We start from the raw sequence: 19,728 nt of genomic DNA, 5'->3' as shown, positions 1-19,728 counted from the left end.
CTAGCGGAGGCCACGAAGGCGGTTGAACGAGGCGAGCACCTCTCCCGCGTTCACCTCAGAAACCGCGTTACCATTGACTAGCCATTGCCCCTCCGCGTGTTTCTCCTCGGCAATTGCCTTCCTCGTTCCAGTGTCCATCGCTGACCTCAAGCCCTTAGCAATGCCAGCGCTAGGATATGCAAGTAATCCAAACATGCCCGCGCCGCTTTTGGCTACTAAGCTTGCAGCACCTTTCCCAAACCCCTTGAAAGCACCAAGAGCACCTTCGTTCTTGCCTCCTCTGATGGGCTCCATGACTAAGTCACTCACACCGTCCACGAAGCCCCACGCAAAGGTTTTGCCTGCCACAGCGGCACCGCTCTTGGCATTGGTGACTGGGCCGTGGTTGCGTACCTCGGTGCCGAAATGCTTCGGAACTGTCCTCAATCCTTCGGTTATGGCGAGCGGGATGTCCAACAGCATGCCTTTGGCCGCTATAGGTGCAAAAAGGCCAATGCTCTTCGCTGATGCCCCAGCCACTTTGCCCGCCATCGAGTTTTGTTTCCCTTTGCTTCTTCCGTTACCAGTGGAAGCAACCGAGCTGCAGTCATCAATGGAGGCATCCCGCTTGAAGCCGGGGCTGTCGCTCTCCCGCTGCTGTATCTGCTGCCGCTTCAAGTTACGGGCTCGGCGTCGTTTCTCGCCTTGATAGACTTCCACAGGCTTCGTGACCATGCCCGTTATCGATCCTGTCAAATCCACCGCCGTAGCCATGACAGCAGACGCCCCGCCAGAGACAGGATCCCACCGTGTGACATCGATGGTGATGGGTTTGCTTTGGTATCTATGCAAGAGGAAGAGTCAGCCGCCCGAAGTCTGTTGGCTCCTTGGCAAATTGCCATGGATTGGAAATAATGAAGAAACTAACATAGAAAGCTGTTTCGGCTGCAACGCATCATGAGACAGAAGAACTTCAGTAGCCAGCTTTGACAGTTTTATAGGTGTCTTGGACTTTGTGAATGCCCATGCGGCGGCCTGACTGGGTAGAAGATCGCACTGCATGCGTTTTTGGGGCAGCTGCTTCCACCACGAATTCACGGCGCTTTGAACACCTTTCTCAGCTGCCATCTGTGTCGCTATAGCCTGTGCTGCCGACGCGGCTTGAGGCGTCAGGCAGTACTGGATAGCAGCACCGAGGTTATCTAGGTTGAGATCTTTTTGGTGAATAGGTCTGGGGCCAGCGCCAGCGTTGGCAACCATGTCACCCCAGAATGGCTGGCTGAGTAGTGTCGATGTTAGCACGAACCGGCGGTCTTGGTATGATATCATGTCATGTGAGACTGCAAGGATGAACCTACTCTCCAAAGAAAGGAACTATGGTTGTCGGTTTGCCATTCCTTAATCCACAAGCCGTCGTGCCAGCACCTCCGTGATGCACCACAGCCGCTACCTGTTGAAACAACCATTCATGGGGGCAATCGCCGATCCAGTACACAGACTCGCTTTGTGAGCCAGCCAGATCTGACCAGCCTTTAGAAATGATGGCTCTCACCCCTGCAATTTTGACTGCACTCAGAATAGTGTTAACCATGCGCTCGGGGTTGTCTAGAACGATACTTCCGAATCCGATGTACACTGGCGGAGGCCCGGCCTTGAGAAATTGAAACAAGTCTTCCGGAGGGGAGTACTCGGGCGTGTCGCGAAAGAAAAAACCACAAACATCTATAGGAAACTTAACGTCAGCAAATCAATGTGGTCATATTGAATCTACCCCAGCTCCAATGTGTGTCCGTCTGAGGAGAGTCTCACCGATGTGGGAACCCCAATCTCTAGGCTTGGGAACGAGAGCTGGAGACCAGCAGTATGTGAAGGGGATTTTCAACGATTTAGTCAGCATTGGTCCATCAAACATGGCCACCTTCTCCAAGTCGAGGCTTTTGCGCCACTTGTTAATCACATCACCAAGTCTGCAAAGTATTGTGAGCAATTAAAAGCGCCTGAAGTGTTGCGGACGAAGGAGGGAAGGGAACGTACCCTTGCCAAGTCATGTGGTCGACCACCCCATAAGAGATATAGTTCGCCAGCGATCTATCCCCTCCAACGTTCTTCAAATTGGCTAGTGGGTGAGGAAACGCCGTCGTGCTTGTCCAGGGCATAGTAAACATGATATGGACAGGAATACCAAGCGCCTGAGCGCAGTGGATGTGGGCGAAACTGGGAGGATTCGAGATGATTGCGTCTGCTACAAATGGAAGACCTGTGACAGTGTCCGGCCGTATGCAAGCTTCCCAAAAGCCTTCGAGCATCGCTCCAACCATTTCACGCTTCTGTTGGATCTCGCCGGCCTGGAGGCTCTTCATGCTAGGGATTAGACCTGGGTTCTTGACCATATAAGCCATCAGGGCCGCAGGGTCACCACCAACTGAGTAGTGTTCCAAGCCGGCATCCCTGACGAACTTTTCAAAGAGGTCGTGGGTAGCTAATCGGACACGATGACCGCGTTGCTTAAGCTCGGCGCCCAAAGCGACGAAAGGTTGAACATCCCCCCGACTACCCACGACTTGTATCAACACGTTGAGTTTGATTGGATCTTGATGACAATCCGTTCCAGCTGCCCAGCCTTGGACTTGCTCATACGGCGGTAAAGACGGACTAGGCGATGGTGGCCTGTACGCCTGCTTTTCTTCCGATCCTCTTCTCGCTTGGGACATCAAGCTCATGGCTCGTACCAACTTGGAATCGCAATCGATATCAATTCGGCCATCATTATCTGTATGGTGCCAAAATGCAACGTCAGTCCGCTTCTTGTGGCGGCTTCTGGTAATTGCACTGTTCACCTCGAATGCCAATCTCTCCTCCCCAGAGCTCGCTCGGTGGCGCAGGTGAATACGGCGTCTCGGTAGCATCAGTTGGTTGGCCGCTAACATTTTGGGCAAAGAGATCGCCTGTGCTGGTGGTTTTTCTGGTGTCGTTGGAATGCCAAGTCGTATGGTTGGCTTGGTCGTCTCTAGTAAGCTCATGACGGATGGTTCGTCGTTTTTCATCCATGTTGGCGCTTGATAGATCGTTCCGCTTCCTTCCGGTTCCTCTGCTGCTTGTTGCTTCTGCCTTACGACTTTGGCCCAAAGAGTTCGTTTACTGTTCTGAGCTCGACTATCTTCTCAGGGCAAACAGCGCGGTGAAACGTTGGTCGAAAGTAAGTCAAAGCAGGAGGGAAGGAATGAACAGGAGTCTCTTCCTAGGAATAAGGTAAAGACAGCCATGTCATTAGCAGTGTGTCAAATATAAGTGAATTTGAGAGCTTTATCGGTTTCCTTTGCCTCGACCGGGACTAGATCCGGTTCGAAAGTCATTAGACGCTTCTGGTAAAACTTAAAACTTCAGTGAGTGAACAAGTCCGGCAGGTGGGACATCGTTTACGTGGCTTTGAAGGCACGTTCGTGGATCATCGCTGCACGAATCTCTTCTCGAAAACAAGCTGCAATGTCGGGTTCAAAGCCTCGTATCTCGTTAACCACTGGCAACCAGCCCTGTGCTCAAGCTCGTACCTCGGTATACGAGTCGACCCGAGTATTACGCACAGACAACATCCATCATGCTTAGACCCACTTCAACCAAACGCCCATCATAGTCTCAATGACCTGTTCAGGCAGTTTAGGGACCCATCGTTTACGACTGTGGCGTCTAGTAAACCGAGCATGGCAGCGTATTAGGCCGAACCAGCAACAAATCCGGCCCCCATTGATACAAAGGTAAGAACGGAGAGTCACTAAAATCTCTTTTTATCAGGAAGCCCACTCAGCAATGCTATTGTACCTGAACAGCAGACATGATGGCAGAAGGAACTAACCACTTCGGCGTTCCAGAAGATTCAGTTTACTTGGGTACGTCACCACCTGCGGGTCTACCGGAGTCCCAGGAAACGGGGAACAAAAGCACTGGCAAGAGAATAATTTACAGAAAGTCGCCAACTGGTTGTCAAAACTGCAAGCGCAGGAGAGTCAAGGTTGGCAAATTCCTGGGCGTCTCCTTCTTGTACAGACATTAATCATGTGCATGATGCGATAGATTGCAGCTCCAGTGCTTATACATGTTTCCCGGCAAACAATCATCGCATTATCACCATGATGAAGTTACCATCCCGCGCCTGCAACGAAAATCGTCCGCTTCTGTGCTCGACGATGGGGAAACCAAGCTTAACCTCCTACAACTTGAGCTTCTCCACACATACGATACGTTCACATGGACGGCACTACCATGGTCGCCAGTGCTCGGAGACTTGGAGAGTTTCGGTGCGAGTCTTGTTCTCAAACGTATATCTGATGAAGGCCCTTCTTGCCATCTCGGCTCTACAACTCGCGGAACTGCGCGCTGAACGGAGGGGTCTGTACATTTCCACCGCTCTCGGGTATTATCGTGTTGCCTCAGAGACTGCGAGAGAGATGCTGCATGATGTCTCCGAAACCGATTGTGTTCTGTTGTTTCATTTCTCTGCATTGATTGAGTCAATGGGTGTGTGCCGTATCGACCCAATCCAGGCGCCATCAAGTCTATCTCTGTCAAGGTTTAGGCATCCCACAGAGGTCTGCCATAGGTACTATTGCTGACGATGACGCGGGTTTCTATGACTTGATTGGCATTTTACAAGGAATGGAGGGCCTCCTTGACGACTTGTCGCAGAACACCTCAAAGAGTACATTAGCACCCCTCATCAGCTATGGCGCAGAAAGACGGGCTTTCCAACAGCATCATGATCAACCCGAGCTCGATTCCCAGCAGAGTAAAGAACCTCTCGATGACTTCCATGCTCTCCTCGGTAATCTGAACTTGGAGAGCGATATATTGGCTATGTACATCGAGGTAATAAAGAGGCTGCGTGACGCGAGCAAGGGCGTGCACGTCTGGGAAGGTGCGGATGCTTTAGTCTGGATATACAGGTCCTTGGAAGATTTTACACCGTTGTTGGAGGTGAGGGAACAGGAAGCCTTAGTTCTTCTAGCCCACTTCGCCGTTGTCTTGAATAGTTGCGGAACTCAATGGTCGCTGCATGGCTGGGCATATCATATCATGTCGAGCATCTATCAAAACCTTGATGAGGATCACATGACATGGGTTTATGAGCCGGCAAATGAATAGGCTGGGTTTTTCCCCAGTACTGTGAATAGAACTTTAGAGTCAAAGTTGATGTACAAGACGGGCTCGAGTGAGATTTCCCTTTTGTTGGTCTGCAATGCTGCACGGGAATAGATTATAGCAAACGTGCTGCTGCTCGTACGCATAAGTAACCTGACAAATAAACGTTGCAGCTACTACACCACGGACGAAGACGGGCAGACTGCACGTCATTCATATTCAATTTTTATGCGACCGGATTGCTAGGGGCAAGATGGTTGGCATTCACAGTGTTCATAGAATGCCAGAATCTGCACAATCGCCAGGACAAAGAGAAGAAATGAAACAGGAAATGAAAACCCAACATCACTGCTGAAGCGGACGGCAGGAGCAACCGGAACCGAAGTGATGACGCTGTCTGAATTTAGAGCATGGGGCTCGTGAGTTATCCATATCGACATGCAATTGACATTCAGTGGTTTCTAGATCGAGACTGCTGTAAATGCCCACGCTTTTGGAGCGTTTCTTGTCTCTGTAGTCTCAGTCAGTGACAACGACATTGCCTGTCCAGGCGCTGGGAAAATTCGCGCGATCGGCAAATTGATAACGGGGGCCCCAAATGGTCACACAATAGCTGCGACTGGCAACAGCAGACTGAAGAGGATAATTACGGATACCCAAAGGCAATTTTATGGCGGATGTTCCTCTCTGGTAGTGGCCTCGTACTTGAAAAAGCTGCGGGTCAACAGTTGGCAAACAATTCTGCGCCTCACGAGTGACCGCACTATGGGTCTCGTACTAATCTTTGCTGCCGGCAATTAAAAAATAAAAAAAAAAGGGAGAAAGACAGAAAAAACCTGGTCCGTGGCATGGGGCATTTTCTCGTTCTTCGTTTAACCCATCGGCTGAGTGAGATCTCCATACCTCGTATCTCGTTTACAGCGCAGGGATGTAAAGCCAGGACTTGGCGAGATATGGAAACTTGGGGGGGCTGCACAGGCGGGGCTATGGCTGCTTATAGACCGCCTGCACTGCCCAACGCAGTCCTGCTGTGTCCGGTTTGGTCCGCACAGCCTACGGGTTTGTGCATTGCTCTGGTCAAAAGACATGCAACTTGACCATTCCAATCTCCCTTATGCTGCAGGCTCAGGATTGTGATGAGTGACGTTGTCCACTGCACTCCACAGGTGGACAAGAGGAGCAGAATGTGCCTAGCCTCGGCGTAGGAAAAGAGCATAGCAAATGAGAAATGTTTAAGCCCAATTGAATCCCTTCGAACGACTCGGCCCAAGTCTCTTCTTTTCGGCTCCTTCATTCTCATAACGCAGCTTTGTCCTTATCCAAGTTGTCGAAACATCTCTGGCAATTCTTTTCACGCTTGCATCGACGGCCACAATGGCAACGGAAGCCCAAACCTCCCAGGATCCCGGTGCGGGCTTCGACTTCAAGCTCTATCGGTATACTCCATCACTGCCTGCGGCTATTGTCAGCGTCGGTGTCTTCGCCATCCTCACACTGCTTCACACCTGGCGTCTATACAGAGCACGGGCTTTCTACTTCACCGCGTTCACTGTTGGCGGATTGTGTAAGTTGCTCTTGAACCCAACGCAGGTAATGATTTGTGAATATACAGATGCGTAGGATGGAGGAGTTTGAATGACCAGATTTGAATGTGACAACTGACAGGCACAGTCCAAACCACAGGTTACTGCGGTAGAATATGGAGTCATTACGACAAGTTGTCAATCGGCGGTTTCATCATCCAAGCTATCCTTATTCTCGTCGCTCCAGCCCTATACGCCGCTTCAATCTACATGATACTGGGTCGGCTCATTCGATCAGTCAGGGGCGAGCATCTTTCGTTAATCCCGGTTGCCTGGGTGACTCGGATCTTCGTCACTGGGGATGTGATTGCATTCTCCTTACAGGCGGGAGGCGGAGGCATACAAGCAGCGGGGACTTTGGACCTTTACCTCGCTGGAGAGAAAATCATTGTCGCAGGACTGTTTGTCCAGATAGTTGTTTTTGGGTTCTTCGTCCTAACCTCCCTTCTCTTTCACTACCGTCTCGCGAAGAACCCTACGAGCACCGCGAGTGGGAGCACGCCCTGGAAGCGGTACCTTTGCGTGCTTTATATCACGAGCGCCATCATTTTGGTCCGAAGCATCTTCCGAGTCGTCGAATATCTGCAGGGAAACGGCGGTTATCTCATCTCGCACGAGATATTCCTTTACATATTTGACACTGTTTTAATGGCCATAACGATGGCCATTTTCTTGATTTGGTATGTTGCACAGCTAGAGGACAAAAACCAGCGAAAGTCGGAGGAAGACAACGGAACGTCAGGATCGAACGAGTTTATGTTGGAAGAGAGACGCAAGTGAGATAAACCTCCGACATCGCGTGCCAAATAGTCTACATTAATTTTGAGTTGTTTTAAGTTATCGCAATATTCTTCAACGCTTAACTATTACAGCCTACTAATTGTAATAAGGGTTTATATTAATAAAAATTAAAGCTATAATATTTATACATAATAATTCTTATAAAAATAATTTTAAGAAAATTATTATTTATGATTTATGAAATAAAAAAGCTTTATTAATTAATTATAATTCTATAAAGTTTATTATAAAAATAATAAAAAACAATTAAAAAATTAATATAAAACTAATTATTAAAGAAGTTATGAAAGTTTTTTTTAAACTTAATTTAAATTTAAATTATATATAAGTTTTGATATTAAAATATTTTTTTATAATATTTTACTTATTATTATTTAATTATTAATTAAATAGTTATTTATTTTATATATTACGATTTAATACGTATTACTAAACCAGGGCCCTGCCCTATAGGACTTACGGCGGCTATTATATTATATATATTATAATTAAAACTCAAACGGCTCCCTTTAAAACAAAATGATTATAAATAAGTTACGTAACTATAATTATATAATAAAATAAACAATTATAAAAATATAAAATAAATGATTATTTAATAAATAATTAAATTATAATAAATAAAATATTATAAAGGATATATTTATAGTTAATATTAATATATAAAGTAGTTAAAGCTAGGTTTAAAGATAGACTTTTATAACTTCTTTAATAATTAACCTTTTAAATTAAATTTAATTATTTTTAGTTATTTTTATTAAAAACTTTATTAATAAAATTATAATTCATTACCGAAGCTTTTCCGCTTTATAATTTATAAATAATAGCTTTTTTAAAGCTATTTTAATAACGATTATTATTTATAAATATCGTAGCCCCGACTTTTATTAATATAAACCTTACTATGACTAGCTGGCCGGAATATTATATTTTTAATTACCTTTTAATTTATTTATTTCTAAGTATCCCTTCTTTATTTTACTATTTAATTTTAATTATATAATTTATTTATAAATTTTTTATTTCTAAAAGAATTATTTAAGTTTTTATTATTATATTTATAATATAATAACCGTTATAGTTTTAATAAAGTAGGGTTATAATTTTATAATATATTATTACGACCTAATATATATAATAGTACCAAGGACTCGCCCCGTAAGCCTACGGCGGCTACTATATTATATATAATATAAGACATAAAAATATATATATTATCTTTATAAAATAGAAAAATTATAAATAAATTAACTTATATATATAACGAGCGGGCTATTATAGCGAGCGGGCTATTTCTAAATACCTTTTTATTATTTATATAAGTTAATTAAACTATATCGTATAAAATTAATTAAAACTATTTATTAACCTCTTTTTTAAAGGTTATTTAAACTATTTAATATATTTATATATTATATTTAATTTTTTTATAATTACCGTATTACCGTTTATATAATTTAACCCTTTTTATATAAATACTTTTTTAATATATATTTTCGTTTTTAATATTAATAACCCCTTTTTTTATTTAAATTACCTCGGCTTTAATAATATTAAATAAGCTTTTAAAATATAGTTATATTTTTTAATCCTCTAGCGTTTATTTAATATTTTATTTATTATATAAAGCCTGCGGTACTTAGTTTTAATAAAAATTAATTTATATATTAATTTATTAATACTTTTAGCTTATAAATTAATAGTTTTATATAAATAACGTATATATATAGCGAGTCGCCTATTATAATAAGTCGCTTATTTTCCTTTTTTTTTATACCTTTTATCTTAATAACTATTTTTTTTATACACGATTATAAATTTTTTTTTAAATAAAAATTATATTATTTTTATATTTTAAATTGTTAACAAAAATTTAAATTTATCTATATAAAAAATAGTTTTTATTTATAATATTTTAAAAATAATATTTCGTAATCGATATACTAATTTATTATTTTAATATAAAATTTATATAAATTTAAAAAAAATAACTTTTTTAAAAAAAACCGTAATTTTTAAATAAATTATAAATTTAATTAATTAAAGATTTTTATTATAATTTAATAATATATAAAAAATAATCGATTATTTTTTTAATAAACGCGACACGACGTATATTAAATTATAATAAATAAAGAACTTTATATAATATTAATTATAATTAAAAACGCGTTTTTAATATAAAATCGATTATTAAAAAGTATTAATTAAAAATCTTATAATTATTTAAACTTAATTTACTTTTATATAAAATACGATTATAAAATATAAAATATATAATTATAATATTTATAATTTTAATAAGACGGGCTTTTTAATAAAAATATTTTCGTATATAAAGGTTATTATAATTTTTAATCGTTATAAAAGGCTTTATATAAAATAATTTAATAATTAAAAATAAGTTTTTATTATTTAAAATATATATATAAATAGCTAAACGTTACCTCCGTATATTATTATAAAAAATAAATATTACGTTTTTTATAATATATTAATAATTAATTCTTTTTTAAATAACTTATTTATTTTAATAAAAATAAATAAATTATAAATAAAATCGGTTTAAATTAATTAAAGTATTTTAAAAAATATATAAAATTTGTATGAAAAATATTAAATGGTTTTTAATTTTTAATAATTATAATAGTTATAAATCGATTAAATTCGATAATTATTATAAGAAGTATAATATTATCGCTTTTTATATACCTCTTTATTTATTATATAAGTTTTAGTTTTTTAATATTAATTATTTTAGCTTATTAAAAACTTTATATAATAAAAAAATTGAGAAGATAATACGGATATAAATTATATATATTATTAAAAACGATTTCTTTTTTATTTTTAAAATAACCTTTTTTATTTTAATAAATAAAAAAAACGTATAAGCTAGTTTTAAATAGGTTAAAATTATACTTTTTAATTCAAAAATAGTCATTTTTTATTTAGATTTTAAATTCAAAACGTTAATACTATCTAACTTATGCCTAAATAGCTAGGGCTTTTAAGACTTAAAAATATTAATTATAGTATATAACGTTATATAAAGCTTTATTTTATTTAAAAAACGGATTTATAATCATTAATATAGTTTATAAATATATTTATATAAAGTTATTAATTTATAAACTAAAAGTATTAATAAATTAATATATAAATTAACTTTTATTAAAACTAAGTACCGTAGGCTTCGTATAGTAAATAAAATATTAAATAAACATCGGAGGGTTAAAAAAATATAATTACGTTTTAAAAACTTATTTAATATTATTAAGGCCGAGGTAATTTAAATAAAAAAAAGGGTTATTAATATTAAAAGCGAAAATATATATTAAAAAAGTATTTATAAAAAAAAAGGTTAAATCGCACGGGCGGTAATATAATAATTATAAAAAAACTAAATATAATATATAAATATATTAAATAATTTAAAAGATTTCTAAAAAAGAGGCTAATAAGTAGTTTTAATTAATTTTATACGATATAGCTTAATTAACTTATATAAATAGTAAGAGGGTATTTAGAAATAGGCGATTTATTATAATAAGCGACTCGCTATATATATATTATATATAATTTATATCCGTATTATTTTTTCGATTTTTTTATTATATAAAACCTTTAATAAACTAAAATAATTAATATTAAAAAACTAAAGCTTATATAATAAATAAAAAAATATATAAAAAGCGATAATATTACATTTTTTATAATAATTATTAAATTTAATTAATTTATTATTATTATAATTATCAAAAATTAAAAGTCGTTTCATAATTTTTATATAAAATTTTAAATATTTTTTAAAATATTTTAATTAATTTAAATCGATTTTATTTATAATTTATTTATTTTTATTAAAATAAATATATTATTTAAAAAGGAATTAATTATTAATATATTATAAAAAAAATAATATTTATTTTTTATAATAATATATAAAAATAATATTTAATTATTTATATATATATTTTAAATAATAAAAACTTATTTTTAATTATTAAACTATTTTGTATAAAACTTTTTATAATAATTAAAAATTATAATAACTCTTATATATAAAAATATTTTTATTAAAAAGCCCGTTTTATTAAAATTATAAATATTATAATTATATATTTTATATTTTATAATCGTATTTTATATAAAAATAAATTAAATTTAAATAGTTATAAAATCTTTAATTAATAATTTTTAATAATTAATTTTATATTAAAAACGTATTTTTAATTATAATTAACGTTATATAAAATCTTTTATTTATTACGGTTTAATATACGTTATATTATATTTATTAAAAAAATAATTAATTATATTTTATATATTATTAAATTATAATAAAAATCTTTAATTAATTAAATTAATAATTTATTTAAAAATTACGGTTTTTTTTAAAAAAATTATTTTTTTTAAATTTATATAAATTTCATATTAATATTACGATCGGCTAGTCGTAGTAAAGTTTGTATTAACAAAAGTCGGGGCTACGATATTTATAAATAATAGTCGTTATTAAAATAGTTTTAAAAAAGCTATTATCTATAAGTCATTAAATAGAAAGGCTTCGGTAATCAATCGTAATCTTATTAATAAGGTTTTTAATAAAGATAGTTAAAAGCGATCGTTAGATCTAATATAAGAATTGATTACTAAAGAAGCTATAGGAGTCTATCCTCGAGCCTAGCTCGTAGCTATTTTATATATAAATCCTAATCGTAAACATATCTTTTATCTATATATTCATTTAACGGTTCCCGTATTTTTAAGATACGGGATCCGTTTAATTAAAAAGCGGATTTTATATACTAAATATACAGAGTTCCTTATTTTATTATTATATAACTTATTTATAATTCTTCCGTTTCGTAAAGGTGATATATATATTTCGTATTTTATACTATATATAATATAGTAGCCGCCGTAGGCCTACGGGGCGAGTCCCTGGTCCTATTATATATGTTAGGTCGTAATATTAGGTCTCCCTTCCAAAGGTCTAGTCCTATAGACTTATAAGTACGCGTTTATTACCTAGGTCTTATAAAGTAGTTAATCATACTTATTATAATATGCTAACACGATATTAGGTCGTGTTAAAAAACGTACTTTAAACAAATCTAAATTAATAATACTTCGAACTATTTATAACAACGTTTTTAATTATTTTAGTTTTAACAACGTTATACTTTATACCCGTTACTTTTATACGAAGCGTATTTACCGAATAGCTAAAAGCGCAAAGACTTATTAAAGTTATAAAAATTTAAAACGTATTTACGATAGTTTAGTCGTGTCGTCGAGTCGTAAGTGCATATTCTATTATTTATTATTATTTATAAAGTTAATTAATCGTAATAAAAAGATTAAGCGATTAGCGTTAAAAATAAAAAAAGAAAAAGGAATAAGTTAATAATATTTTATTAAATCTTTATAAAAAACTAATTCAGATCTAATCCGAAGTTACCGAAGCGGCTAGTCGTTTTACTTAAATTCGTATTATTCGTAAAAAAGTAAAGGAGCGTTATATTAAGACCTTTGCTTAAGGAATATAAGAGTTAAAGGAGGAAGATATCCTTTTAACATTAAATACTTATAAGAGGTAAGTAGTAAATAATCTTTAAGCTATTAGTATTCTTAATAATCTTTCTTAAGGCGACTACGGTTTTAGCGAGGAGTTTCAAAAGTTAGGTCCATTAATTAAAGCTAGTTTTTTTAATAATCGTAAAGAAGTTATTAAAAGTATTGGAGGTTCGTAATAGGTTCTTATATATTATTTTCGTATCTATAGTCTTTCCATTTAATAAAGAATTCTTGTTATCTATCTTAGGTTCGGTGGTTAATAATTTATTTAACTTCGTATTCTAATTTATTAAGTTCGACGATAATATAGTCTTTTATATATAAGCCCTTAGGTGCTAGCTTTAAAAATAAAATATAAAAAACTAAGTAGTATCGCATCGTATTTAAAAGTTTTAATTTAAAATTAATTAGTAAAACTTTTTTAATAATTTCGAAGGGTCTAAGTTTTTTATAATTTAACTTATCGCTTAGTCGTTTTATTTTAATATTACGGCGAAGGAGATATACGCTATCTCCCTTTTTTAAAATTAGTTTATTAATTTTTAATTTATTAACGTATTTTTTTATACACTGCCGTATAAACTCGAGGTCTAAGGAGGCTTCCCTTTGGATTTTCTTGAGTTTATTTACGTCTATTACGGCTTTTATAGCCTATGGTCCTTCGCGTACTTCTCTATATACAGTTAGTTAAAATCCGTAGTTAAGATAGAAAGGGGATTCTTTTATGCTTTTACTAACTACGCTGTTATATATAAACTAGGCTATTAGTAGTAATACTACTTAATTATTTTGGTCGTAATTTATATAATAGCGGAGGTATATTTTAAGAATCTGGTTAATCTTTTCTATTTGTCTATCGGTTTACGAATAGAAAGAGGTTAATAGTTTATAGTTTATACTAAGCTACGAGATTAGAGATCTCTAAAACTTAGCGGTAAATAGCTTATCTTTATCGGAAATTATTTCTTTAGGTAAACTATAGTTAGTAATAACTATTTTAAAGAAGGTATATATTAATTCCTTAGTATTACTTGCTTTTTTATATAGTATAAAATAAGCAAATTTAGTGAGTCGATCGATAATAACTAAAATACTATCGTATTATATATTCGTAAGTAGTTTTTTAAATTTTAATAATTTGACGATAAAGTCCTAAGAGATTGAATATTATATTTTTAGTGGTACCGGTAAGGGTTGTAGTTCTTTATAAAGCTTATAAGGGTTATTTTTACTTTTTTTGTAAATATTATAATTTTTAATAGCCTTAGCAACTTCTGCTTTTATAACGGTTTTATTATAGTATTAACGAATCCGTTTTTATATTTTTATAATACCTTAGTAACCGTATACTTAAGTATTATAAACTTCTATAATAAGCTTAGGAGTTATTTTTCTAGACGGGCTAGTATTGACTCTTTTAGCTATTATAAAGAGTTTTATAATAAGTATAAGATTATTATTATCGTTATGTTTAAGGATTACTTATATTTCCTTAGGGACCGTGACTTCGTGGTTAGGTCGTTTATTAAAAGCGTTTATTTTACCGTTTTTTAAGCTTTTTTAGTAGATAATTCGGAAATTAAATTTTAATAAGAATTCGCTTTATCTGATTTATTATTTATTTAAATTCTTATTTATTGTGAAGTTCGTAAGGTTTTTATAGTCTATATAGATAGTGACTTTGTGTTTAGTTCTTAAGAGCTGTGGTTTTTATTTTTTAAAAGCTTTGATTATAGTTATTAATTTTTTATTATGAATTTGTTAATTTAGTTCTGCTCTATAGAACGCTTTAGAGTAGAATATATAAAGGTAAAGTACTCTTTGTTAGTCTCGCTATCTTAAGATAGTTTTTATAACGAAGTCCGAAGCGTCGGTTTTGACTTCGAACGGTTTCTTTAAGTCCGGAACTATAGTTATTAGTTCTAAAGTGACTAAGTCCTTAACTTTATTAAAGGCTTTTTTACATTTTTTATCCTAAATAAAGGTTATGTTTTTCTTTATTAGGTTATTGAGAGGTTTGATGATATTAGCGTAGTCCTTAAGGAATCGCTAGTAAAAGTTGACGAATCTTAAAAATAATTATACGTTTTTAATACTAGTAAGTATAGGTTAGTCTTTAACTATTATTACTTTAGATATTTATATATAAATTTATTTTGGTGTGATCGTATAGTTAAGGAAATCCACTTTTTATATATGAAATTTATATTTATTAAGCTTAGCGAAAAGCTTTGCGTTTTAAAGTTTTTAAAATATTATATAAACGTATTTTTTATACGTCTTGAAATTAGGGGAGAAGATAAGGATATCGTCGAAATAAACGATTACGAAAATATCGACGTACTTTTTAAATACGTAATTAATTATTATTTAAAATATGGCGGGTGTATTAATAAGTCCGAAAGGTATAACTAAATATTTATAAAATCTTTTACGGGTTCGGAATACCGTTTTTTATTTGTCTCTTTCTTTAATTTTAATTTAATTAAATACTCCTTTAAGGTCTATTACGGTAAACTATTAAGCTCCGTATAATATTTCCTTAAGTTCTGCGATAAAGGGTAATAAGTAATAATTTTTTTTAGTAATTTCGTTGAGTCTTTTATAGTTAATTATAAGTCTAAGCTTTTTTTTACCTTTTTTAGGTATAAAGAAGATTAATACTCCTGCTAGAGAGGATAATAATTTAATATAACCCTTTTTAAATCTATTATCGATATATTTATTAAATTCGTTGCGTTCAAGTTAATTTATAAGGTATAGTAAATAAAATTTAAATTATATTCTTTTTTTTAGTTCGATCTTTATATCCTAACTACTATATTTTAATAGTCCTATTTTTTCCTTTAGGGCGAATAGTTTTATATAAATCCGGTACTCTTTAGGTATAGTCTAAAGTAAGTCCGATCCTTAATCGTCCGTACTGGGTACGAATATCCTAATAGGTTCTATTATTTTAATAAAAGCGATATATTTAGTTTATTTTCGTTCGTTAAGTATTATATAAAACTCGTTTAAACCTTTTTCTTTAAGTCGTTTAATAACTAGGTCTATTTAATAAAGTTAGCCGATTTTTTAATTTATTTATAGATTATATTTTTGTAACTACGAGATTCTTAGGATAATATTAGTATTTCCGATCTCTATAATATCGTATTTTAGTTATTTTAATTAATTATTAATATATATCGTGAGGTATATAGTCTCCTGGTTAATATATTTATCGTTATAATTAACTTATTCTCTTTTTATCGTTTATAAAGTATACGGGTTTATTTTCCGTATTTATAATAATTTATATTTATTTACCGTTTTTAATAAAATAAAGATTCTTTAAGCGCCGCTATCGATAATAACGTTTATATCGTATCCGTTTATTTAGAATTTAAGTCGTAAATATTCCTTATTAAGGAGTATTATAAAATATAAAAACTTATTTATTTTAACCGCTTTTTATCGTTCTTTTACGATTAATATGCTTAGTTTTTTAATATCTTAAGGGCTAGTACCCGTCCTTCTTTTATAAGCCGTTCGTAATTAGCTATTGAATCGGGACGCCTCTATCCTTTAATAGGTAAATATAGTACGTTAATAATGTTGTAGATATTGTTTATTTCTTCGTTAGTAAGTTCTCTCCCTTTAAAAAATAATTTATAATTTCTAAATGTTTTAATATTAGATTATATATTTAGAATATGTTAGTTATGTAGGTAGTTTTTTAAGTCCTTAGTAAGCTAGTTTAGTTCTCCTTAGAAGCTTATAGGTTCTTACTATTCTGATTGCTTATTTGAATTAACTTCCTCTTTAATAATAAAATCGTTAATATTAAGTAGTATTTTATAATCGATTTTTAACTAGGTATATTATTAAGCGACGTCGCGAGGTTCGTCCGAGTCATAGGGCAATTATTGGCCTATTAGCTATTCGTAATTTAATACATTAACATTATTTAGGAGGGGGTCGTAATCTAGTCCTTTAGTGCTAGATTCCGTGGATATATCGTTAATAGTTTTTTTATTTAAATCGTCCGGTTTAGTACTTTTTTTAAGCGTAAGGAAGTTTTATTCTAAGCGGAGTATATTATCTTTTATTATTATTTTGAATTGTTTATATATTCGCTATTTTAAAATAGTAAGGACTATTTTTATAATCGGATATTAAGGAATATAGGCGTTTATCGTATAGTAGGCCTCGCTTAGTTCTTTAATACGTTACTAATAATATTTTTTTAACGTTTAAGGTTCGTAAATTAGATTTATTTTTTTATCGATTTCGTCCTTTAGCCGGAGGAGGTCTTCTTTTATCTTAGCCTCTAGCCGTCTCTAGAGTCGTTGCTGGAGTAAAGCGAATATTACTTTTACGTTTAGTTATTTTTTCCTTAATAATCAGCTAGTTTTATAATAGTTAATTAAAATACGGATATAGTTTTTATTATAATCTTTTATTGTTAAAGGGTATTGTTTATAATATTAAATTATTTTATTAGGTGCTCGTTATATTATATAAATAGATTTACTTAGAATCCGTACTTTACGAACTAAGATCTCTTTTTTTAACTAAAATAAGTTATCTTTATTTTTAATTATTATTTTTTTTTCTAATCTACTTTTTACTATCGTAAGGGTTTACGCTCGTTTAGGAAAACTAATAGGTTATACCTTAACTACTTCGTATACTATTAAGAGTATTTAAATATATTTTTTATTATAATTTTCGATAGTCTTAGGGCGTTAAACTACTTTTTATTTATTTATTATAATAAAGGTTTTGCTAAAGGGCTTTTTAAGGTATTATCTTAATTATTCCTTATTATTTTAGTAAATAAGGTAATTATCGTCGTAATATATAGTCTATAAGAGCGATTTATAGGGTACTTCTTTAAAGGTAATATTGATTTGCTTTTTAAGGATAGGTCGTTATTGAATTCGTTTAGGTTATTTATAATCTTTAACTATATATCTTAGCTTATTGTAGTTATAATATTTAAATTCTTTTTTTTAGCGGGATTAATCTTATTTCGCTATACTAAGGTTTATAAGTCCGTTATATTATTTATAAATAGTAGTTTGTTAAGGATTATTATTCCCGTTATAGCGGTTTTTTTAGTTAAAGTTACGTTAAGGTTATTATTAGTATTTGCGTCCTAAGTTAAGTTCCTATCGTTGTTTTTTCTTTTCTTTTTTTTTCTTATAAAGGCGGTTATCGATCTTAATTATGAGTTTAGTATATTAAAAGAAATCGTTTAGTTTATTAATCTTAATAAGTTCGTCCTTAACTTTATCTTTTAGTCCTCAATAAAATATAAAAATCTTAGTGTTATTAATAAGATTAAGTTAAATACTAAGGCGTCTAAACTCGGCTAAGTAGTCCTTTATTAATTTAGTTTATCGGAGTTATAATATATCGCGCTCGGCTTATTATTTTTTATTTAGATCTTAAAAAAGCGATTTAAAAGCTTTTTCGAACTTATCAAAATTATAATAGATATCTCGTATTTCGATAAAGCATTCGTTAAAAGTTTTCTTTTTAAAATATTCTTCCTAAAAAGGTTCGAATTATTTAAAAACTTATCCTTTAAAGAAGCTAGCGGCGTATATAACCTTCTTAATTTCGTTATTAAAATCTTTTTAATAAAAGTTTTAAAAGTTTTTAATTTAAATTAAGAATCCTTTTAAGGTTCTAGGGGTCCCGTTAAAAGTAATAAATATGTTAAATTTAAGCTTTTATCGTCTTTTATTAAAAAAGGTAATAACGATATTAACGGCATTTTAGAGCGTATTTACTTAGTTAGCGAGGTTTAAAGCCCTTTAGCGTTCGTTCTTAAGTCTTTTGAACATAGCGTTAAGTATTCCTTATATCTCGATAATATTACGGTCGTTTTTGGTTTAAGCTTCTATTAATTAGGTAATAGTAATATTAAAAAAGTCCGTTAATTCTTTATTATATTAAATACCTTAATTAACGACGCGGCGTATCTAAACGTATATTATTTTATTAAAGACCGCGTCCTTATTAAAATTATACCTAACGTTAAGTATTTTTACATCTCTTTCGGCTTAGGCTAGCTCGGCGTTTAAAACCTAGGGCTTTTTACCCTTATTAAAAAAGGATTTAATAGATATTATTCGTACTATTTAATGAGTTTTCGTAAAGTCGACTTACTAAACAAGAGTAATTAAAATATTACGATCGGCTAATCGTAATAAGGTTTATATTAATAGAAGTCGGGGCTACGATACTCATAAATAATAATCGTCGTTAAAATAGCTTTAAAGAAATTATTATTTATAAGTTATTAAGTAAAAAGGCTTCGGTAATTAGTCGTAGTTTTATTAATAAGGTTCTTAGTAAAGATAGCTAAAAGCGATCGTTAAATTTAATATAAAAATTAATTACTAAAGAAATTATAAAAATTTATCTTTAAGCCTAGCTCGTAGCTATCTTATATATAAATCCTAATCGTAAATATATCCTTTATTTATATATTTACCTAACGGTTCCTATATTCCTAAGATATAAGATCCGTTTAATTAAAAGGCGGACTTCGTATATTAAATATATAGAGTTCCTTATCTTATCGTCATATAACTTATTTATAGTTTTTCCGTTCCGTAAGGGTAATATATATATTCCGTATTTTATATTATAT

At 32.4% G+C, this 19,728-nt stretch overlaps 3 protein-coding genes across 3 annotated transcripts; 2 read left to right on the top strand and 1 right to left on the bottom strand.

The window, feature by feature from the left end:
- On the bottom strand, positions 1 to 3,027 carry CORC01_03048 (uncharacterized protein; the record flags this gene model as incomplete). Its single annotated transcript, XM_022614698.1, has 6 exons — positions 1 to 823; positions 908 to 1,258; positions 1,338 to 1,701; positions 1,789 to 1,946; positions 2,014 to 2,749; positions 2,817 to 3,027. The coding sequence occupies 6 exons, from the start codon at positions 3,025 to 3,027 to the stop codon at positions 1 to 3; spliced, it is 2,643 nt and encodes an 880-aa protein (XP_022478700.1).
- A 1,133-nt stretch (positions 3,028 to 4,160) lies between these two features.
- Positions 4,161 to 5,115, top strand: CORC01_03047 (C6 zinc finger protein; the record flags this gene model as incomplete). Its single annotated transcript, XM_022614697.1, has 2 exons — positions 4,161 to 4,491; positions 4,583 to 5,115. The coding sequence occupies 2 exons, from the start codon at positions 4,161 to 4,163 to the stop codon at positions 5,113 to 5,115; spliced, it is 864 nt and encodes a 287-aa protein (XP_022478699.1).
- A 1,371-nt stretch (positions 5,116 to 6,486) lies between these two features.
- Positions 6,487 to 7,475, top strand: CORC01_03046 (RTA1 like protein; the record flags this gene model as incomplete). The annotated part of the gene is made up of 2 exons (XM_022614696.1): positions 6,487 to 6,676; positions 6,796 to 7,475. 2 exons carry the CDS (start codon positions 6,487 to 6,489, stop codon positions 7,473 to 7,475), a joined length of 870 nt encoding a protein of 289 aa, XP_022478698.1.
- Between the last annotated feature and the right edge of the window lie 12,253 nt (positions 7,476 to 19,728).

The sequence above is a fragment of the Colletotrichum orchidophilum genome (assembly GCF_001831195.1).
Source record: "Colletotrichum orchidophilum strain IMI 309357 chromosome Unknown Scaffold_18.1, whole genome shotgun sequence".
Lineage (NCBI taxonomy): Eukaryota > Fungi > Ascomycota > Sordariomycetes > Glomerellales > Glomerellaceae > Colletotrichum > Colletotrichum orchidophilum.
Note: the sequence above shows the minus strand (reverse complement) of the source record. Positions and strands in the feature narration are given on the sequence as shown.